This window comes from Populus trichocarpa, chromosome 13 (genome assembly GCF_000002775.5).
Source record: "Populus trichocarpa isolate Nisqually-1 chromosome 13, P.trichocarpa_v4.1, whole genome shotgun sequence".
Lineage (NCBI taxonomy): Eukaryota > Viridiplantae > Streptophyta > Magnoliopsida > Malpighiales > Salicaceae > Populus > Populus trichocarpa.
The window spans coordinates 2,010,127-2,032,427 of record NC_037297.2 but is presented as its reverse complement, the minus strand read 5'-3'; the positions used below and the strand labels follow the sequence as shown (position 1 = coordinate 2,032,427).

The window sequence follows — 22,301 nt, the reverse complement described above, 5'->3', positions numbered from 1 at the left end:
AAATCAATGGCAACTAAAGTGTTAATAATTCTATAGATATGTACATAAAGGTCCAAATCCAACGGTTAAACATGGCTACATAACTGTGTGGGAAATGGAAGCCTGAAAACGAAATAAAACCAACTGGGTAGTTGGGAACTTGAGAGGAGGCATCGAGAATTTAAGAACTGGGCCATGTTCTTATCAAAGAAGATCAAACTTCACGAAAACTCCTTCTCAAGCCTTCTTCAACCGCCGGTCCGATCTGGACCACTTTCTTCCACACAGGTGGTTGGCAAGCTGCACGGTGGCAATGGACAAAGGCATGCATGGAGGCAATATACCACTCGATCTGCGATCCTCTTTGGATGCAGTACAAACTGAGAATCATGACAGAGAGAACTCATCATTTATGGTAAATCATATGCTTACAACGAGGTGAATCTCAACTTATAGGAGATCAATACAAGATTTGCAAATAAACATGGTCCTTGTAATAATTCAAGCCCAAAAAGAGCTTAGTTGTAGTAATTGCCATAGTTATAAGATACAATATAATCTCTAATCCGGTTCAAGACTCAGGTAGCAGGTTGAACAAGTTGACTCGGGTATTGAACTTTTTTAAAAAATATCAAAGTTAGCATATCTAAAACAATAGTGCAATGCTTGATCAATGCTTGTATGGTTTTCTATAGTTTATATGAATTTCATCATGGTCTAGTTAGATCAATTAGGTGATCCGACAACACAGAACATGATCTAATTTGGATGTCACTTCAAACTGTTTTGGACATCGACATCGACCTTTTTAAATTCAAGTACCCTGTGAATCTGTAAATTGATTTATGACCTAATTAACTCGAACAAACTAAGATGGGTTTATTTGAGGTTAACTCTAGAAAAATTTAAAAATTAAAATAATGTTGTTTAAGACAAAATAATTAACTTGAATTGAACTAGTGATCTAATGACTAAACTCTAAACTGGTTCATATCTCGAATTAAATTTAGCAACTATAATTAAAAGGAGATGATTTTAAGGGTACATTTGTGTTACTTAAAATATTTTACAAAAAAATATTTTCTAGATTTTTTCTTAAAACATATTTTCATGTGTTTATTTTCAGTAAAATATTTTACAAAAAACTAGTCAATTAAAAGCATTTTATAGTTAACTTTCATACTTATTTCATTTACTATAAAATATTCAACTTATGAAATTTTTATAAAATATTTTTTAAATAATAATCTATTTATAATATCATCCCATTTCTATTACAACCAACATCTCACCACCACAGATATTACAGTATCGTAACTATCGTTAAATACTTTACGCAAAACAAATACAAATGAAACCTAATCCTTTTGCAATAATATTTTTCTTCTTTTTTCTATGGGCAGCAAAAGAATGATATATTCAAAGAAAACATTGGGCCTGGTCTTATTTAGGGCCCAACTTGTCCAAACCCTGACGGACTATATAATCAATCCAAGGTTGGCTCTAACTTATCTAAACCAATGGGCTTTACTCATGCAATTGAGCCCATATGAGAATATGGGCCTGGGATCGGTTAAGAGTCTAAATTTACTTGCGTTAGTATGTAAAATCGAGTGTTTATTAGATTTCCTCAAAGAAATTCAAATGTTGCAAAATCAGTCCAAATCTTTTACGTCTCCATCACCACCGTCCCATTACGCCCGATTTTATTGACACGTGAAACACTGGAATGCCATGAAGCAAAAGTCCAGATGGATATATATATATATAAACTCATTTCAAGAGAGATTTTCAATAGATTTTTAAAATACTAAAAAATAAATTTTATATTTATTTTACTATCCCAATTTAAAATAAAATCTAAATTGATTAGAAAAAAAAAATTCAATCAAACCAAAAATAAATTAAAAAAGAAAGAAAGAAAGCAACAGAATATCCCATCTGTAAATTACAGAAAAAGAAATTGGAGTATTAATGCACACGTGTAAAGTCCATTGCTTACTTGGCAACTGCCCAAACCTAGATTTCTCCGTCTTGACCAACCTCACTAATCCCTATGTTTACAAATCCAACGGCTATTACAATCTGACGCCACCTGGCTTGGGTCACCAAACTGCTAGCTACTCCCCTTTCCTACTAGCCAATAAGAACTTCCCTTCTCTTAACCCAACTCTTCCTTCAGCATACCCAAGATAAAAATAAAAGGACCAATTATTTTTAGACCTTTAGATTGTATGACATTTCAATTTAGTCCATATAATCTAAAGTTTCTCTCTACCATGACATTTCTACTAGCATTGAATGTGGCCTTGGATGTTAAATACTTTCCAAAGGTCAATTTGTCACACCCTTTGATTTATTTAATATTTTTTTCTCTTATTTCCTCCTAAAAAATCCCACTATTTATCAAATCTACTAGAAAATGCATAAAGTTTAAAAATATTCTTATGAGATAATTCAAGAATTTTACACACCATCAGATAACCTGTCTGCTTGGTGTTCATTTGAGATTTCTATTTTTTTTATAAAAAAAATTAGACTAGTATTTGATAAAATTCTAAAATTTACTTTAAAACCATTTGAAAGGAAAAAAAAACCATATATTATATAAATAAATACATAGCTTAAGTAAACTAATGTGTATAAACTCAAAGATTAATCGCAATTGTGTTTAAATGCTATATTTGTTCATGATTTTTTTTGGTTGAGTGATTTGGAATTTTTCATAATAATTAATAAAACGATATTCAGATATTGAAAAATAAGTTTAATATATAAACTATTATTGTATAAATAAATAAAAAATGAAAAATATTCCGAGAAGGCCTAAAATAAAAATTCAACTCTAGCAATGGTAGTAAATCATTATCGTTTCAATAGCATATCGTGTGTGTATTTGGAAACATCATATTTGATAATAGAAAACCGAAACTACAAGGACCAAAATAAATAAATTTGAATCAATAGGGGTCAATGTATAGTTTGCAATAAACAAAATCACACACATCCTTGACAATATCGAAATTAGACCACCTATAAATAACTATCAAATGTATTTCAAATTCACTCTCTTAGTTTTCTCCGTCTCTCTCCCACACACGCGCACTACCCAAAGGCTTAGGCTTTCTCTCGCTCTAGAGACTCTCTAATGGCAGCCTCCACAGGTTCTTTCATCTCCATGCAATCTCGTCCTGGAATGGTATGAAGCTCACTTGTCTAATGTCTTTTTGCATTATGGGCAAATGGATTTTTTCTTTCTTTCTTTTTTGTTTGGTTTTTAGATCTGTTGCTAAATTCAAGCTCTTGATTTGATCTTGGAAGTTTGTTATTTCATATTTACCTTGCATGTGACTAGATATCTCTAGCTAATGATAAGAACTGTTTTTCTTTGCTCTTAGTGTAGTTTTAGTGTTTTCGCTGTATTGTTTTCATAAATATCGTGATCAATTTGTAGTCCAGTGAAATGTTAATTTGGATCCAAAGTTTGGATCTTTTTTAACTAGAGTGACATACATTTGGAAATATAGTTGTTAATTGGGATGTCCTTGTGAGATTAATAATGGATATGACATCTCTTGTCATCTTTAAACGGGCTATATAGTGACACACTGCAATTGCTTTGTACATGAAGCAGAAATCTCTTGATGGGTGTGAGTGATAGCTGTTGTTCTATGTTCATAGGATTCTTTTGGCTGTTGCTTTATGCCCCTTTCTTGTTTATGCTATTGGTGATTGTCTAAAGCTTGTGCTTGGATCCTTATTAAACAGGCTGCATCCAGGATCTCCGGTTTGAAGCCAGTTTCACTTTCAAATCAGGGAAGAAACACCCTGTCTTTTGGGTTGCGGTCTATGCCAGCTCGCCGCCTTCGGGTTTCATGCGCTGTATGTTTCTTGTTTTGAGTCTGCCTTAACATCTTATGGTTTTCGCTTGTACTGTCTTGTTTAGGGGAAGTGATCCGTTACATTTATTCTAGAAAATCAAACTTGATTGAAATGTTGCAATGTTTGGATGTTCTTCATTGTTTCTTTTGCCTTCTATTTTGACTTGGTTGTTTGATATATTTTGATTTTGGAAATATGCTATAAACCTAGTAAAGGTGAACATATAGGCTAAGTGTTTTTTTTTATCATTATTCTTTATAGCTAAGGGTTTTATTTAGCATCCATTTCATGTAGATTGGAGACGTGCAGAATTGCCTAAAGCTAGATGCTTGATTAAAACAAGAATGCGCCCGCCTTTTATTTTCCTGCTCCTTAGATAAAACATGAATTGTCCTGAAAGAAATGCTATGTGTATTATGTGATGTTTACCTATGTTATTCATCCGCATAACTTTGGAAAATAATATGGTATAGTCCGATTTCTATAACTATGTGAGGTCTGCTGCAAATAATTTTTACAAGGCCTATGATGTGGTTTGTCAATCTGATGATCCAATGTGTGATTGTTTGCAAATGTGCTAGTTGAATTTCTTCACTTGTATTCATCCATTATTTATCCTTTAATGTTCTTTAGCAGGCAAAACCTGAAACAATTGATAAGGTGTGTGAAATAGTGAAGAAACAGTTGGCATTATCAGATGAGATCCCTGTTACTGGGGAATCAAAGTTTACAACACTTGGAGCAGATTCTCTTGATACGGTATCTTACAAATACATCTGAATGTTTTCTTTTGAAATATTTCAAGTACAATATTTACCTAAAGGTTCTTGTTTGTCTCGCCCATTCAACTATTGCTTAATTAGTAGATATTTTGTATCCTAAAGATCAAGTATGAATGGAAATCAGTTCTAAGTTTAAGCTGTTTATCCTGTTTCCCTTATCACTGGCTATGCGGGCTTGATTATTTAATGGAATGGAGGGAGACATTCAGGTGATGGGTATGGATGAAAATGAGACATTGTTTGTTCAATAACTTGAGAAGTGAAAGGAGCGGTTCTGTTTGTATGCCTTCCTGCCTTGTTTTTTGAGTTCAAAATGTTGTCTCCATCTTTATTCTGTATTGGGGATTTCCTTAGTAAGGAAATAACCTGATAATATCATCTTAGTGTTTAAGTAGTTGTTTTTAGCATATGGTGATTTGTAATCACTCGCCACTTCTTTCAGGTTGAGATTGTGATGGGACTTGAGGAGGCATTTGGTATCAGCGTCGAAGAGGAGAGTGCCCAAAGCATCGCAACAGTTCAGGATGCTGCTGATCTTATTGAGAAGCTCGTTGAGAAGAAAGATTAGAAGAACCTGGAGATCATTTTTAGCCTGCACGCATGTTTCTTGTTAGTCTATTATAGATGGAATGCTTGGCAACCTTGTTGCGAACCCATTGTGTTATTTGGTTTCATCTAGAAAAACTCATAAAGTTTCTAAGTTGTGAACTTGTTTTTTTATACACTTCGCATTTCTTGCTTAATGCATCAAGTTTTTTACATGATATATTTTACATCTCATTATTGTTTTCCTCTCCTTTTCCTGCTTCATTTTCCTTTGGTGGGTGAATGAGTTGCGGAACCAACGGTTATTTCCGTGGATGCCATTGACAGGAGGCCAGTATTTGCTTTCCAAGATTCAGGCCATATCAATTGCACTCTGGTGCTTTAACCAGCCTGACAGTGAAATCCAATTTATACAGAGCCTTGAAGTGATCAAGGTCTGAAAATAGGACAGGAAAAATCACCACCTTCCCATATTAGCCACACCAAACGCTAACCAACATCTTTAAATAATAGATAATAATCTTTCATGGTCTGTTTGGTGCATGCTTTTAAAAAAATTAATTTTTTTTATATTTTGAATTGTTTTAATATGTTAATCTCAAAAATAATTTTTAAAAAATAAAAAATATCATACTTTTTTAAAAAACAACCATAACCGCATTTCCAAACATATTCTTAATTATTATACAGAAATTAGTAAGGTCAAAGATCCTTGAGGCATTATACACTGTTGACATCAAATACAGATAGTCAGATGCTAACGTGTGCCCATTAGCATCCTGAAGGATCCAAACCCTAAGATCCCTTCTACTAAGGTGGCACATCTACCATGAATGATCAAGTTGTACAGAATTGATCAAATCTCTTACATTTCAGAATTTATGCCTTCCAGAAGCATGCTTCTATTTACATTGTCCATCATACTTACTTCCGGATCCGGATGAAACAGTGGTAATTTTCAATCCCAGTCATCATCAAAGAAACCAGCATCTTTCATCTCTGAATAGTATACGCTCTCCAGATGCAAATCTTCCTCCTAAGGTCATCAAGGGAGCAACCACTAATTAATCACTGTTCTAGCATCTTACAACATCATGTTAAAAACAGAAGAACATAAATAATACAAACAAAAAATTGGAAAATACGGAAATTGGACCAATGTTATGATTACCTGGAAAAAGTCTGCTAAAAAGGTTACATACAGAAGAGGAAGGTAAAAAGCATGGTAGCATACAATTGTTGTGCTGTACAACCTGCACAAGAAAAATTTAGCGAAAGGGAAAATAAAGCACTTAGAGAACAAACTCCACACAGTTACAGAAAGGTTTAAATGGAATAGTGTGTACATAATTACCAGTAACCAAAACCAGTCCCGTGTCCAGTAAGCGCAGAAGCAAACAGTGACAGTGCATTCAAGATGAACATAATGACAATGTACTTGTAGAATGCAGGTCTTGCTGTGATAAGGGTAGACATAAAAGGTTAAATGAAAACAGCTCTGAAATTGACAAGAAATTAATTTTGCCAATATGCATGTTTTAGACTAACTTACCAGGTAACCTCTCCCTCCACTTGGAATGATACATGAACAGTATCAACCCATAAATAGCAGTCAGCACAAGCCTGTGTATAGCCCACAAGCTCCACTTCATGTGATGGGAATGCTCACTGCTATCAATGAACAAAGGAATCCCAAATCCAAAAAGGTAAAGAGCCTGTAAGGAACAAAAAAAAAAAGCAAAATGTAAAGCTCATTGCATCAATTTACTAGAGACAAAGGTTTTAACAGATTAAATATCAGCATCATTCATTTCCTTTCTATATAAGCAAAAAAGCTCAGACAAGTATATTTCACAGGCATTTCAAACTTGAGATTGGTGTTGGGGTTTGCATTTGTTTGACCACTCTAAAATAGGGAACAAGAATTATCTGAATTCACAGTCAATGCAACACATTAAAAAGAAGACTTAAACATCTCTTCTCTGACTGATGGTAGCATCCTTCGTCAATGCCAGAAAAAGGCCACTACTAACAGAACAGAAAGGTGTTTTCAAGAACAAAGAAATACCTTGAGGAGAATATCCAAACCAACAATGAGGGCCGAGAGACCAAAGGGCCGTGTCAAATCTTCCAATCCACCCACATAATTTCCTTGCAATAAAAAGGCAATCAAGCTTACTTCCAGAAACAGCATTCCTGATGTTGTAAACAATGATAAGATATTCCACACTAATTCCTTTCCAGGAGTGCACTCCCATGCCTGAATCAACACAAGAAAAGGTAATGTGACTGTAATTTCCAAAGGGCATAGCAGGAGATCCAAGAAGCAGCTCCAAAGATTAAAGCCTTATACTAGCATAACTGGATTTACACTATCTTCATTAACCTAATTGGCGACTGTAAGTCTTAACAGATGTTTATCTGCAAATGGCAAAGATGGAAAACTATCTAGGACACATGTGTATAGATATCACTTGGTTGATTATTGCCATTTGCAGAGAGCGACAGAGAGAGAGAGAGAGTATCACTTGGTTGATTATTGCAAAAGCTGACTAATCTTATTTTACAATACCATGCAAACTTACGCATTCTTAAGAAGGAACATGTCTGGTTAATTTACGTGGAGAGATATATGAGCACCATTTAATAAGAATTTTTGTTTATTATGGCTTTGAAGGTCATAAATTTTTTTTCTCCTGTATCATTATTGCTTGGGATCTAGGAACTCATCTCAGATCTTCAAATGACTTCAACTTAATTTACATGTTCCATAAGAAATGAGAATCAGATGAAACAAGAATGCTTCAAACTAAGTACTTCAGATAATAGACAAAATGAACATGCCAGCCATCCCCTGAAAAAGATACTAGATGAAGCCAGACTAAAATATAGTTGCAACAGCCAACTAAATTCAAATTGCATCTCTCATTTTGTAACTGGTCATGATCACTTAGCACACTCAACCTTACATTATAGTTCCAACCGTCAACGCACAAGAAGATAATGTCATCCAAAAGATTAGTCATTAACACTTGAAAAAGTTTAGCACTCAACAGTAAGGCCACTGTCGTGGTACCTGCAAACAAGTTATGTCATCTTTCCATATAATATCCTTTTGAATCTATAACATTTTAAATTGACATTTGTGCTTCTCTAGTGAAGAGAAAGGGCAATGTACAATGGACTTGGACATACACGTTTTGACCCATGATAAAACAGTAAAGCTTATAACTTATAGAATGAAATCTAAATTCACCACTTTATGCATTTATGAACCATCAAAGATCAACCATATCAGGTAACGTTAAACATTTAACAATAGACATAAACCGTATAACCAATAAGATTATATGGTAATTACACATACCAGAACTCCAAAAAGATTCAAATGAGATACGATCAAACTGCCAGCAATCAGTAAGGGAAGAAAAGCTAACCTGCCACTTTGATTATCCCTACATTCTGCCTAACTAACATCAACAATATGCACGAATGAATCAAAGTTTAAAAATTGACTACTTCCATTGATAGATGCGAGCTTAAAAAAACACTCACACGTATAGAATCAAACACATTCTAAATTTCTTTTTTAATCTTAAGGTTATCCAAAATGGTATACAAACAATTTGATCACAAACCTAAAAACAGCATCAAACAACATTGACCTTTCTACTAATTTGGAAAACCCACAAAGTAAAAAGCCATTAAAAATCTAAAACAATGAAAAATATCAACACAAAATCCAGAAACACAAACAAAATGATAATTCAACAACAAACCCATAAAGTTGAGAACATTTTTAGAGACCCAATTAAGATTCCAATAAAACAGTGAAATGGGTATCCAAAATCAGGGCCAAGGATGCAATTAGCTTTCAAGAAACAAAAAATTAAATAATATAAAAAAAAAACCCATTTGACTTTAAATTGAAGAAACCCACAAACCTGAAGGCAGGACCATGCAAGATTAAGCAAGCTAACAAGCCAGAGAATGCCATAATAAGCAATCATAATAGAAGATCTCCCATTTGAAAGCTTCCCAAAGCTCTTTTTAGCTTTAAATGCCAGATAAAGTACAAAAGCAAGAGAAGCCACGATCAAAATCGCATTATGCAAAAACCCATGACATTCAAAGAGCCAATTATAGACACTTGACCCAATAAAGGTCCCTTCATTGAGAGTGGAATTAGGGTTTTGTGAGACGGGGATTTCTAACACAAGCCCCTTTCTATGGAGATTGGTCATTTTTTAAAAACAAATTTTCTTTAAAGAAAAGTCCTAATCGTGAATTTTTTGTGGAGAATTATGTTGTTGGGTTCTGTGGGAGCTGAATTGTTGAAGTCTTTGGATAGTTCCTTCTTTTTTTCCAGAGGGATTTGGCAGCAAGATCGAGGTTTTATGTGAAAAAAGCTTCAAAAAATAAAATATTAATTATATGACTTTTTGTTTTTATATTTTAAAAATACTTTTAAAAAATTTATTTTTTTATTTGAATTTATTTTTATATTTTCATATAATTTTAACGTATTAATATTAAAAGTTTTTTTTATTTTAATATATACATTTTTAAAATTCTTTAACAAACCTTAATAAATTTGGTAATGGTCAATAAATTATAAGGAAATGACAATAATACCCCACTAGTCAAGCTATGTTATTGATTTTTAAAATGAGAGGCATAATTATAAAAATATTGTTAATATGTGTCTTAAAATATAATATTTTTACAATAATGTTTTTGGAATGAGAGGTATAATTATAAAAATATTGTTTTAATACTAATAATATAATAATTTCACTATAATTTCTAGTTTTTTTTATATTTTATATTTTTCATTATCAGCTTCACGATATATATACGCATAATATCTTCAATGTAACCATTGAAATTAAGTAATTATCAAAAGCTACAGCAAAAACAAAAAAAAAAAGAATTCTTGGACTAATTATCGTTTTAGTTCTTAAAGATTTTGTGGTATGTTAATATTTGTTTAGAGGTTTGGAAGAAAAAAAATTAAAAAAAAAAGTGAAGAAAAAAGATAAAAAGAAGTGGATATTTCTCGAGGTTTCGTTAGCTTATTGAGCGATGAAAAAGAATAAGGAAAAGTCAAGTGGTAGGTTCCTGGATCCTACATGATATAATTGATGTTAAAATCATAGAAGGTAATTAAATAAAATATTAATCATTTAAATGGACAATGAGATCATCCCCAAGAAATGTGTAGAGGGCCCAGTAGTGGTATTACACTAGTTGAATGCCTGAAAGTCCAAGCCATTCAAAATATAGGGACCAAAATCAACTCAATGATTTTGGTCAATGGTGGCTTGGTCGATTTGATTGATTTTTTTTACATAAAAATGTACATAATTCTTCAACAATCAAGTTCATCTTCTTTTCTAATCAATCTGGTTAGTTCTATTCTCTCTATATTTTCAAATGTAGAATATAATGTGATCAAATTGTTTTCTTTTGAATTTTTGGCTTGCCAATGTAATAGTATTTTGTTTTAGATGGTATGGAACATAGGATGAAGCCAGTATATCCAAGGCAAAGGAGCAGGGAAGGAATGCCGAGGATACCATTGATGTCCCCACTGCGTCGACACCATGCTCGCTCAGGATCAGCTGGGGCGGCTAACAATATGAAGAAAGCACAAACAAAGGCGGCGGCGCAGGCGCTTGCACAGGGGATGTCACACCAGACAGCTGATGATGATGACAATGAAGATGATTATCTTTCTTATGATTATCAACTAAGCGGCATTGGAAGCATTGGGCCTGCTGGTGGGAGAAGAATGCAGCCTTCGTAGCCAATGGTAATTTGAAGGTTTTTCATTTCTCGGATAGAATTATGCCTGTCAAGCAAGTGTTAGAAAATACAAAAATGAAGCATGACTTTTCGCTTACTTGAACTTGGCCTCAAATGGGAGGATTTTTATTTATTTATTGAAATATTGAATGCTTGGATTTCAAGAATTTGAAGTTCTTGATAAAATTCTGCATGCCCAAGTTAGTATTAGGCAAGAACTGTGATCTTGAGTGGATAAGTTTTGCTGGGAGTATGGGAGTGTAAATGCGCAAGTGTATGGTAACCTTCTTGATCTGTATCTTAGAAGATTATGCAGTTGAGATATGGTACTTGCTAACTCTTTTAAGTGGATTGGAAATTTTAAGAATTTGGCTGCTTGATTTGATTTAAATTGGAAGAGTTTCAAAGATAGCTTCAAATGTTGAAATGCTTATGACAAAACTCATTGATGAAGACGATGATTATTCAAGTAGCATCAGCAGCTTGTGTTACCATCAGTTCTCCTCGCATTTGCATATCGGTTTTGAACTTCATTCGAATACCATCACCATTTTTTGCTGATTTTGGCAATGGGCTCCTATGCATAACTGATCCTTTGAAACTTTTTGTTTTTGTTTTTGAGGGGATAAGTACTGGAAATGTGTATGTTCTGGTATTGATTATGTTATGAATTGCAGACCAAATTAACCTGCAGCTCGAGTTCATGTGCCCGCGAAGACATACCAAACAGCTGACGAGGACAGTGATGTGCCTGCGAAGACATACCAACCAGCTCAAGTTCCTGTGCCCGCAAAGGCAGACCAACCAGTTGAAGAAGACAGCGGTGCGCTTGCGAAGACAAACCAACCAGCTCAAGCTCGTGTGCCTGCAAAGACATTCCAACCAGTTGACGAATGACGAGGACAGTGATCATGATGAATCTATACATGATTATGGCTCCAGATCTGGTGGGGTGAGCATTAGAGTGCTGGTGGAAAGTCAATGCCATCGCAGTCTCCTATGGTGATTAGCTATTAAAGTATTGCATGCTCGTAATATTGATAGATTTTTGCTTGTACAGCTTGCTTTATAGATGAGTTCTGGAGCTAAAATCTAATTAGAGATATGATGTTTGATGCTGATTATCCTTATCAATGTTATTCTAAATGTGTAGTGTATGCTCAGATTTTTCCACATTTCAACTTTTTTGCTAGATAGTAATCGAAAAAAGTATGTGTTACTTGGGCATGTCAGTCTGGTTTTCTCAGCTCTTGGGCCACCAAGTTGGCTTATGCAATTGACTAAACAGAATATATAGTGAAATCTCTCGCAGATACTATTATAACATGTTAACTCTATAAAGGATGATGTATATGAATTTTGGAGTAAAACGATAATAAATGTTCATATTGATTCTGTTATCATACATGTATCTTTTGGTTCTCCATTATAATTCAGCTTCGACTTGCAGCTGAGAAGTACGAAGAGGCAGAGGCAAGAGCTCGGCAGCTCAAGTAACAGGTATTTTTCTTACAGTTGAAAGAAAACTAATGCATGAATGTGTCAGAATCTATCATGGAATTTAATATAGTGGCTGAAGATGAAATTAAACTAGCTCGCGATGGATATCTTGAAGCATTTGGTAAGTTCATTACCGAAAACATGGTTATGAAAGAAGTTAGTTAATCTTTTACAAAGGCTAGTAGTCTTGTCACTGCTGTTGGATTAACATATTGTATCATACTGTTGGCTAAAATTAATCACAAGAGTAATTTCTTTGAGAATTAAACCAGGAGGTGTCTCTGAAGATGTGCGCTTTAAGCAGGTATGATGAAATCTGCGTAGCAAGCTATAGTTGATGCAGAAATTGTTAGTTGATTTATGCAAAAAACTTTTTGGTTTTCGTGTTCAGTTGGACAAACATGTGATGTTTAGATTTATGAAATGATGATAGTAAAAAAAAAAAACAACGAATTCTCATCAATTTTATACTTCCAATTCATGCTCGTTAGTCCTCCACCCTTCTGAACTGGTTTAAGGAAGAACTCATAAATCTCTTCATTTTTTTTCAATTTCTCTTTCGGTATCCACATACAAGCATGGCTTACACATTTATGGAGAAGAAGCGTTTACGATTCTGGATCGATCACAGCAGTCGGTCTTCCTCGTCACACGATGCAATTGATGGTAATCTCTCCCCTCCTCCCCTATCAGACACACACACAGGCACATGCACGCACACATGTACATATTAAACCCAGTCATCTTCCTTCCCATGTTAATCAGCCTGCTACTTTTAATCTTGAACACAGAAATTTCTCTCTCGCAGTCTTCCTTCTGATTTATTTGGTTATGACTCGTTTCCATGCACAGTTTACCGAGGACTGATGGAGCTCAGGAAATAGGGCATTAGAACCAACCGTGGCAAGCCTCTCGGGAAGGGCTCGAGGTTGACTCCAGCTTTGCCATTCTTGAGTCCGACCTCTGTTGGAAATACTCATTGCAAGCTGGAAATCTCCTCTTCATGTCCATACTCCATACCAGTTAGCTGAAAAAAGCTTTTTGCTTCGTTTTGAGAGTTATGTCTCCAACTACCTTATTGTTGGCTCCGTACTACCTCCATTTATGTAAAATTTTGAATGGCAACAAGACATAACTGTAACCAAGCAAATTCGGTGGCCATTTAAAACGTAAGCATGCTTCCACTAGAGGAGTTTGGACAGTGGTTGGGGAAACTGGAAACTTGTTCTTTTTTAGCTAGCACGGTTTATATCTCAGGTCATGTCATCGTGATATGACTTTGTTGTAATGAAAAGGAACGTGATAACACCGTCGTGTTTTTAGTTTAAAAATATATTAAAATAATATATTTTTTATTTTTTAAAATTTATTTTTAATATTATTATACCAGAATAATATAAATAAATAAACAAATAAATAAAATAATTTTAATATTATGGTGCAACATGTTTTTATAAAAGTTATTTTTAATTGAAAATGTTTTAAAATAATTTGTTTAGATTTTTTTTATACCCGTATATTAAAATCATTAAAAAAAACTAAAAATATATTGATTTAATACTTTTTCTAAATAAATAGTTTAAAATATATTTTAAAAAAATAAATAAATAAACTCATCGATGCCCAAAGCATGTTCCTCTTTCATTTTCCTATGACAAGTGATTTATTATTATTATTATTATTATTATTTTATTTGTTTTTTATTTTTTGTAACTCGAAATATCCGGGTCAGTTTACGCACACTATGATTAATTTTTGGATCCACTAAATACCCTACAAGCTTAAAGAATAGATAAGACACCACAGATATGAAAATCATACATAAAAATAAATGGAATCCAAATCCAAATGAAAAAAAAAAAAAAAAGTCTCGTTCCCCGCTAGATGATGAAATTAATGACATTATTATTTCATTTGTTTTGACTTTTGTGTGAGGTGGTGATTCATAGTTTCATACCAGGCAAGTAAGGAACACAGTACACACGAGCACATCAGCTGGTGGCTCCGGTGATCGAAACTGTCAGCCGTTGGATATGGTATCGCGGTGGTAGATATTTTTAATAAATGAATGTCATTATCAGCTCCATAAATAACAAATTACTTGAGGTGTCTATCATATGATATGATGATTAAACAAAGAAACAAGTAGAAAAAATGGTAGATTCTCACGTAATCATTTAATATCTTGGGATAAATTTCAGTGAACTGTTTTCCCTTGTAGTTTTTATTTTATAATAATATTGTTACTAAGGTCGTTTTTGACACCGTGATACAGCCAATAATTATTGACTAGCTAGCAAAGAAGAGGACTTGGTATGTTTTATATTTTTATTGTGTTTTTCTACAACTAATCAGAAGAAATCAATTACTAATTTGACAATAAAAGCATGCAACCAAAAACGAAGTTTGAAAATTAAAAAAATAAAATTATGTGGATTCGTGTTCCTTTTCCCCAAATGTTGCAAATGTGTTTTTTTGGTATAACAAAATCAGATACATACTAGATAATATATTTTTAAGATATTAAGATGGTGATATATTTGATGACATGTAAATATTTTTTATATATATTAAAGCTTTGACATATTAGATTGATTCAGAAAAATTTGGATTAATCAGAAAATTCATGACCCTAATCATGAGACAGTGACGGAGCTAAGGGGAGGCAAGCAGGAATCCGGGCCCTGAAAAACATTTTAGATTTTTTTATTATTTAGTATTTAAATATAACAAGTAATATTTTTTTATTTTAAATAGATGGGCTTTCTAATAATAAATTATTATTTCAATAGTTATCTTTGACTTTAAAATTATCTCTCCGTGAAAATGAAAAAAAAAGAGAGAAATAATGTTTCTTTACCGTACCGTCTCTCTCTTTTTTTTCTTTGGAGTCCTAACCAAAAAGTATAATAATACAAAGCGGAAAGGTTAAAGCAAAGCTGTCAATTAATTATTCATCAAAACAAGGTAACTAGTGACTCAAATTTAATTTTTTTTTAATGTTTGTTGAGAATTTGATGAGGTTATATATATATATATATATATATATATATATATATATATATATATATAATTATGTTATTTTTTCTTTTTTTCCAAACCTACTAGTTTTACCATTTTTTTTTATTTCTTGTTATATTGAATGTCTTTTTATGAGTTTGTTTCAATTATGCTTTGATTTTTTATGTTTTGTTTTTAGCAAAGTCACCCAAATTATCAATTTTTTCTTACGTGCATCTTACTATTACCAGGTCCAATATACAATTAGACACGATATTTCTAGCCAAATTGAGTTCTTTGAAGAGTACATACCTGGCTTTGAAAAGCACATACCCAGATGAAATTAACTTTATAACTTTGACTTAATTGGGTATTGTTTTAAACCTCTTACTTTATACAAAGATCATCACATGTTTGTGGTAAGTTCTTTGAATAAAACTAAATCATGCAGGGGTTTTTTTACAATTCATGTACGGTAAATTAAAAAAATTATATCTTGTTATATTAGTTTTGACCCCCTGTTAAATAATCCAAGCTTCACCCTTGCATGACACCGTGATAACATCATATATATAGAAAGCAAATCAAATCAAAACAAAATTAGAAAGCCCAATTCCAAACAGCAAGATGATGAAATGCGAAAGTAAAAAAAAAAAAGTATATTCAATTTTAGAAAAGGATCCAAAAAAGCAACTCGAGTAAAGTTAGGTAAATATGTCAAACCAACAACCCGAGTCATGAGAACAAAATTACTTCATAGAAAACAAATAAAAAAATAATAAGGTTACTTCTTAATCAATCTAACGTTAAAGAAAGCAATTGAAAAAAAAAATTGTTTAAAAAAAAAAAAAACAACCCGAGTCAACATTTCGAATCCACAACTAAAGTCATGAAACCGAGATAACTATATAAAAATAAAATTGAGAAAATTACATTTTTTTAAGTTAAAAGATAAAAAAAATTCACATAATCCAAAAATAATAATTTTATTTGTGTATGATTTTTTTAAAAAATAAACTGGTTGATTTTATTTAAGTTAAGGTTTTTTTTTTTAAAAAAAAGAAGGAACGCCTTTTTAAAAGGAGCACATGAGTTTAAGCTTGATGGACTAGCTCTTTTACCCAAAATCAAAGGCATGTTCCTCTAGGCCAGCCTGTTAACTTATTTTTTTTTTACTTGGTTGGATGAATAATACGTTGTATGCTTGTCTTTTTTTTATTAAAAAAAATAACAAATAATGCATCATTTAATTTGACAAATAATATGTCACCTTTAGTTCCACCACCAACAACATTAGGTGGCTGAAAAGTCGAGCTAATGATAAATTTTTCTGGAAAAAAAATTCTTTTTAAATATTTATTTACTGAAAAACACATTAAAATAAACTCATTTATAGGCTCAAATTAGCAAAAAATGGGTTTAAAAACCAAGAATTAACCCCAGTTGAAAAACACTTCTCGATCCCATATCTATTATTAGTCAAGATGAAGGCTAAATGACACTTCATTAAAAAGAGCATGTTGCACTAAAATCAATTATTTTCGCGGTTAAAATCTATATCAACCGATATTTTTTCTTTTCTCAATTAGAATCCAGCAACATTATCTCTCCTATTTTAATCTTGAAAGCTAAAAAGTAAAACAAAAAAAAACAAAGATTTAGATCAAAAGTTAACTTTCAAGAAATAAAGGGATTGAAAATGTTTTTATTGAAAAGTATAGAGACTAAAATGAACTTTCATGACATTTTTTAAAGAGCAATTTTTTTTTTCATTTTGGTCCCTTTTGTTTAAATGTCATCCTTCCATAACAAATTAGAAACAATTGGCCACTACTTTTATAATTGAAGGACAAAATTAAAAAAAAAAGTTTGATAACCAAAAATGAAATAAAAATGCAAAAATTTCACTACTCCAATCCCCATAGTAAATTGTGTGAGGGAGCACAATAAATTTTGCTATAATAAAATGACCACACCTCTTAATTTTTTGCTAATATAATATAATGTTATATAGAAATCCTAAAATAAAATTTTCAAAGTGTGATAAAAAAACTAATTGGTTTGAAGATAACATCAAAACTCATAAAAAAAAAATGATTGTCTCGCCAGACTCTGATTTGTCTAGTAATGAATCACATTTTTTTATAGAAGCGGCCAGAAACATCTATCCACTCACTCTTCACTCTCTAACACGACAAACAAGCATACTCTCTCTTTCTCTCTCTACTCTCGAAGGGGCGCTCTGAGGTAAAGCTTCAATCTTTCCATTTTCTCCTTTACTTTTTCTTTTGATCAAAATCGAGGGTCTTAGTTATTTTCTCATGATCGTTTGATCTTGATAAGAATCTTTTTTGTTTTTTTTTTTAGTTTTATTATGCTTTGACTTCTTAAAGATTAGCCTTTTATGATTTGTCTGATGTGATAAAATCATATGGCTATTACGAAGTTGTTGGCTATTATGTGTTCTTTTTATTCTTAAAGTGTCAAGTCTATACTCAGATTTGGTTTTTTTGGTTGTTTCTGCTTGTGGGTTGTGTGATCTTTTCACAGATCTTTCTTGGGTTTTGTTTTTTAATCAAGGCAAGCTACCCAGGTATTGTTAGACCTCAATTTTAGTGTTTTCTTTAAGACATAACATTTACTTGATCTTGTTTAGAACTTGTAGATAGAATAGTCAAAGGGCACGAGAGAAAATAAAGCTGCGTAAATTAGGAGCCGGATCGAAAAATGGGTATTTTGTGTAAATTAGAGATGCTTAATGATACTGAAACTACACTGATTTCTTATGGGATCCTCAAATATGTGCATTTATAGATTTATTTGATTAGCTTTGTGGGTCCTATATCTTTAATTAGTGAGATTTATTTGTTATAATTTATATGTGCTTCTGCACTTATCTGAATTTTAGATTTTAAATTGGCTGTTTTGAGCGTAGTCCTTTCTGTGTGTCTGTGGGTGCAATGTGCCTTTTGTTTTTTCTTTCTCTTGTTATATTTGGTCAGGTGCTATTCTTGCGAGATGCAGAGTTTGTGTTGATGTTTTTAAGAATTTAGGTTATTGTAGATGTCCAGTTTTAACACTTACTCTTTTAGATCACATAGAACAATGGTGAAGGCTGTTGCTGTTCTGAATAGCAGTGAAGGCGTCAAAGGCACCATCAACTTTACCCAAGAAGGAGATGGTAAGTGAAAGCTCCAATCAATTGGTCCTGCAATTTGTTTTGCTCATTTTTCTGTGTAGTTTATGATACCTGAGTCATTATTTTTTCAGGTCCAACTACTGTAACTGGAAGCCTCTGTGGTCTTAAGCCAGGCCTTCATGGCTTCCATGTTCATGCCCTTGGAGACACCACAAATGGCTGCATGTCAACTGGTACTGCCATATAGTTGGATTTTTTCCCAAAAATTCTCAAGTCTTCTTTTGTTTTCTCAACATTCTTTACTCACAGCTACTTGGTGTGTTCTGTTTGCAGGCCCGCATTTTAATCCTGTAGGCAAAGAGCATGGTGCCCCTGAGGATGAGAATCGTCATGCTGGTGATTTGGGAAATGTCACTGTTGGTGATGATGGTATGCATTACTGTCCATGTTGCTGTAAATAGTTTCTAAATTACCAGCATTGTTGTTTTTTAAAATGAGCTTCGTAACAATATTACTTTATTTTCGTTGGTTTCTTTTTCCATATTATTTTTGCAAATTTTTAAATGAGTTTCTTGACAAAATTTCGAGAAAGCTTTTTTAGATAGGATTTTCCCTGTCTCTTAAGCTGGTCACATACTTGTCAGGTTAGTAACACTTCTGATTTTTGTTTGTTCAGGCACTGCTACTGTCTCAATCATTGACAACCAGATTCCTCTTACTGGACCAAATTCCATTGTTGGAAGGGCTGTTGTTGTTCATGCAGATCCTGATGATCTTGGCAAGGGTAATTTATCAATATCTCCTTCAAGGACTGTTCACTGATTTATGTCACTGTTATATGTTCTCATTGATGAATGATGAGTGGACCTGGTACATAACAGTATTGAATTTCTAGTTTTATGATTCTGGCTTCCTGTAAGAGAACAATTTTGGAGAGCTCTTGTTGGTACTTCAAACTGACAGTTTCAATTGGTTTAATATAAAGAACACAGCCTGATACATTACCCTTCAATGTTCTTTATCAAAATTAAACTGAACATAATTTGGTCAGCAAAAAAATGCACTGGAACATGTTTTTTGGGGTCTGATTCACACAGCACAGCCTTATTGGAATTCTTGACTTGGATCTCCATCCTCTTCCAAGCAGAGCTTCAGTTGCAATTAATCAGCATCATGACTCTTGTTATTGTAGTAATTGATAATTTGTTCATGCATTTAGTAGTCTTGGTTGTAGCTAGAATGCTTCTTCCAGGCCATTTAATCATTAGTGTCGATAGTGCAGGATTTTATTTTCCTTATTGTGTCCAAGGGGTTTGGGGGGTGCAGAGTAGGATGTGAAGATAATGTTTCTTTATACGTATATGGTTATATATGGACTTGTTTACTTTATTTTTGTCACATCTATTATTTTATTGCATCATTCTCTAATCAAAGTGATGTTCATTGATTATTGATTTTCTACATCCAGGAGGACATGAACTTAGCAAAACCACTGGTAATGCTGGCGGCAGAGTAGCATGTGGTAAGTAACAAGCTTATTGTCGACATTAAAGAAAATATCATGTTATGTTTGTGAACAATTTATGATATTGTTTCGAGTCAAACAAATCATCAATATACGGTATTCAGAGTGTCCCTTGGTCATCATTCTCTCATTCATGATTTCGTCATTTTGTCATATCATCTCATAATTGCAAAGGTTTAGAATATACTAAATTGTTCTTGTTAAGTCTTTGGCCTGTGTCCTAGCCAAAGGTGTTTCTATCTTCTTCTTTTTTTTTTGTTGGCATGAACAGTTGTTTCCCTATTTTTGTGACATGGAAAATCATAATTGTTCCTATCATGCCTTGCGCAGGTGTTATTGGTTTGCAAGGCTGAACTACCTCACTCCACCATAGTTTGTTAACAAATGCAGTTGCATATGTATCAACCCTCAGCTTCAGAGGTTTCTGATAGATTCTGAATAAAAATATGGAAGCCTACTGTACTTTTTCGGTGGATTGGTTGTGTAATCTAAAAGTGTGTTCTGTTTGACCTCTTAAACTGAAGTTTTCAACAGCTTGGTTCCTTAATTGTTTGGTTCAAATTTTACGTGGGATGCTTTCGCCGGGTCTGGCAAACTTTCATGGTTCCACCCCACAAAAACATTTCCATAGAAGGCCTGTAGATACTCAAAAACCACAGATGATTAGCTGTTTCGGGCTGAACCGGCGATATTATCTCAATCTGTCTTAAATAACGGAACAAAGAGGGGCTCTTTCTGTCACGTTCAAAAGTCTCAGCCCATCTTAAATTTCTCGGTTAGATACCGGCCGAGGTATGTCAGTCATGCGGGCCTCTTCTGCTAGAAAGCATCTCACTTTCTACGGCCCATGTCTAACCTCCTCCTCGTCTCTGTTTCTCTTGTATAAGCTTATGTAACCTAAGATTTGCCCATCTCCACGATATAAGCTTGTACAAGTTTTATCTTGCTGCATGCATCAACAATTTATCATTTACGAAAAGACAAGACATGAAAATCTTGAAGGCTAACCGTCAGGTTTGTAGGGCAGGTCAAGTGCAAGGATTTGACCACTCTGGTCATGATTCATGAAACAATAGGCTCATTGTGATTCTAAATCGATCAATATATATACTAGATTCCAAATGCTAATCTACAAAGCTAAAAGGGCCTAATAAACAGTCTAAGGTGATTCGAAAATAAAAAATTTATTAATTTTAAATAAATTAAATTTAAAAAATCAAGAAACTGTGAATTACACTGTAGCCTTAAATAGCCCTATATCTCTTCAAAAATTTAAAAATTTAGCACCAAAACTAGTGAAATTTAAGTTTTGACCATCTCTAAAACCTTTTTTTCAATCTTGACCCCTCTAAACAAATCACTCGACATTTTTTTATTATGAATTTTGCCTTGATGTATTTTTGGGTTTGTTTTCTATGTGGTCGGTCCGAACCTTATGATCATGGTCACGAGTTTTAATGGTTTACACAGGTTGATTTTAGTCTTTGGTCTTTTTCATGTTTTTTTTAAATTGATTTTTTAAAAAAACTTTTATCATTTGACATTTAATTTTAAAAAAAAATCCCTTTATCATCTTATAATTAAGTTTTTTTTTACACTTGCCTACTGTATTTTTTAAAATTACAGTTCACATAAGACAACGAGCATGCATAAGACAAACTTTAAGTTGTTTTTCCATTGTTTTTTATTTTGAAATAATCTTGAATTATTATAGAAATCCTCACTAATGATGATTAATATGAAGAAATCTTCATTTAGTTGATATTTGAATGCCAGATAGAATTATCAACTAATTTATTTTAGGGGTGCAATTTATCATTTATAGTTTTTTCAATTAATTATTTGCTCTTTTTCTTAGCACCTACTTTTGTGACGGGTTATAACATAAACAGACACGTCACCTAATACAAGGAATTAACAGGAAATTTTTAAATAGACAAAAAAGAAATCAATAACGTAAATATGTAAATTAAAAGCGAGAGTCCGAGACACTTGATAGTGATAATAATAATAAACTAACAAAAATAAGTGAACACCAAGTACAGGATTTTACCTAAAATGCTCTCTCAACTTTCCCAACCCACCTTTAACACTATTAAAAATTGTCAAATACCAACAGCAAGAAAAAATATCGTTGGTA

The 22,301-nt window shown here is 32.9% G+C and overlaps 3 protein-coding genes across 7 annotated transcripts; 2 read left to right on the top strand and 1 right to left on the bottom strand.

The window, feature by feature from the left end:
- Positions 1-3,015: 3,015 nt before the first annotated feature.
- Positions 3,016-5,409, top strand: LOC7473323 (acyl carrier protein 1, chloroplastic). Of its 2 annotated transcripts, none has more exons than XM_024583850.2 (4): positions 3,016-3,178; positions 3,748-3,861; positions 4,498-4,620; positions 5,086-5,409. In XM_024583850.2, the coding sequence occupies exons 1-4, from the start codon at positions 3,128-3,130 to the stop codon at positions 5,209-5,211; spliced, it is 414 nt and encodes a 137-aa protein (XP_024439618.2). In that variant the 5' UTR covers positions 3,016-3,127; the 3' UTR covers positions 5,212-5,409. The 2 variants fall into 2 exon arrangements, with proteins under 2 accessions (XP_024439618.2, XP_024439617.2); XM_024583849.2 differs by having other exon boundaries at positions 4,495-4,620.
- A 440-nt stretch (positions 5,410-5,849) lies between these two features.
- Positions 5,850-9,588, bottom strand: LOC7473900 (protein CANDIDATE G-PROTEIN COUPLED RECEPTOR 2). Its single transcript, XM_002319008.4, has 6 exons — positions 9,134-9,588; positions 7,258-7,449; positions 6,742-6,904; positions 6,544-6,646; positions 6,361-6,442; positions 5,850-6,225 (listed from the first exon to the last, which is right to left on the bottom strand). The coding sequence occupies exons 1-6, from the start codon at positions 9,431-9,433 to the stop codon at positions 6,148-6,150; spliced, it is 918 nt and encodes a 305-aa protein (XP_002319044.4). The 5' UTR covers positions 9,434-9,588; the 3' UTR covers positions 5,850-6,147.
- Positions 9,589-17,478: 7,890 nt separating this feature from the next.
- On the top strand, positions 17,479-20,708 carry LOC7473899 (superoxide dismutase [Cu-Zn]). Of its 4 annotated transcripts, none has more exons than XM_024583074.2 (8): positions 17,630-17,744; positions 18,048-18,090; positions 18,590-18,678; positions 18,768-18,869; positions 18,970-19,065; positions 19,313-19,420; positions 20,105-20,158; positions 20,492-20,708. In XM_024583074.2, exons 3-8 carry the CDS (start codon positions 18,603-18,605, stop codon positions 20,512-20,514), a joined length of 459 nt encoding a protein of 152 aa, XP_024438842.1. In that variant the 5' UTR covers positions 17,630-17,744; positions 18,048-18,090; positions 18,590-18,602; the 3' UTR covers positions 20,515-20,708. The 4 variants fall into 4 exon arrangements, with proteins under 4 accessions (XP_002319589.1, XP_006375790.1, XP_024438842.1 ...); XM_024583075.2 differs by having other exon boundaries at positions 17,636-17,744; positions 18,599-18,678; XM_002319553.4 differs by lacking the exon at positions 18,048-18,090 and having other exon boundaries at positions 17,479-17,744.
- The last annotated feature ends 1,593 nt before the right edge of the window (positions 20,709-22,301 follow it).

What these genes read in the sequence shown, in the direction of transcription:
- LOC7473323 (XM_024583849.2), top strand. Translation starts at nt 3,128, where the DNA reads ATGGCAGCCTCCACAGGTTCTTTCATCTCCATGCAATCTCGTCCTGGA. An exon ending in GCCTTCGGGTTTCATGCGCT is followed by an intron (nt 3,862 to 4,494) that starts GTATGTTTCTTG and finishes AATGTTCTTTAG; the next exon opens with CAGGCAAAACCTGAAACAAT. An exon ending in GAGCAGATTCTCTTGATACG is followed by an intron (nt 4,621 to 5,085) that starts GTATCTTACAAA and finishes CACTTCTTTCAG; the next exon opens with GTTGAGATTGTGATGGGACT.
- LOC7473900 (XM_002319008.4), bottom strand. Translation starts at nt 9,433, where the DNA reads ATGACCAATCTCCATAGAAAGGGGCTTGTGTTAGAAATCCCCGTCTCA. An exon ending in GTTTGGATATTCTCCTCAAG is followed by an intron (nt 6,905 to 7,257) that starts GTATTTCTTTGT and finishes TGTTCCTTACAG; the next exon opens with GCTCTTTACCTTTTTGGATT. An exon ending in GGGACTGGTTTTGGTTACTG is followed by an intron (nt 6,443 to 6,543) that starts GTAATTATGTAC and finishes TTTCTTGTGCAG; the next exon opens with GTTGTACAGCACAACAATTG.
- LOC7473899 (XM_002319553.4), top strand. Translation starts at nt 18,603, where the DNA reads ATGGTGAAGGCTGTTGCTGTTCTGAATAGCAGTGAAGGCGTCAAAGGC. An exon ending in AAATGGCTGCATGTCAACTG is followed by an intron (nt 18,870 to 18,969) that starts GTACTGCCATAT and finishes TTCTGTTTGCAG; the next exon opens with GCCCGCATTTTAATCCTGTA. An exon ending in TGGCGGCAGAGTAGCATGTG is followed by an intron (nt 20,159 to 20,491) that starts GTAAGTAACAAG and finishes TGCCTTGCGCAG; the next exon opens with GTGTTATTGGTTTGCAAGGC.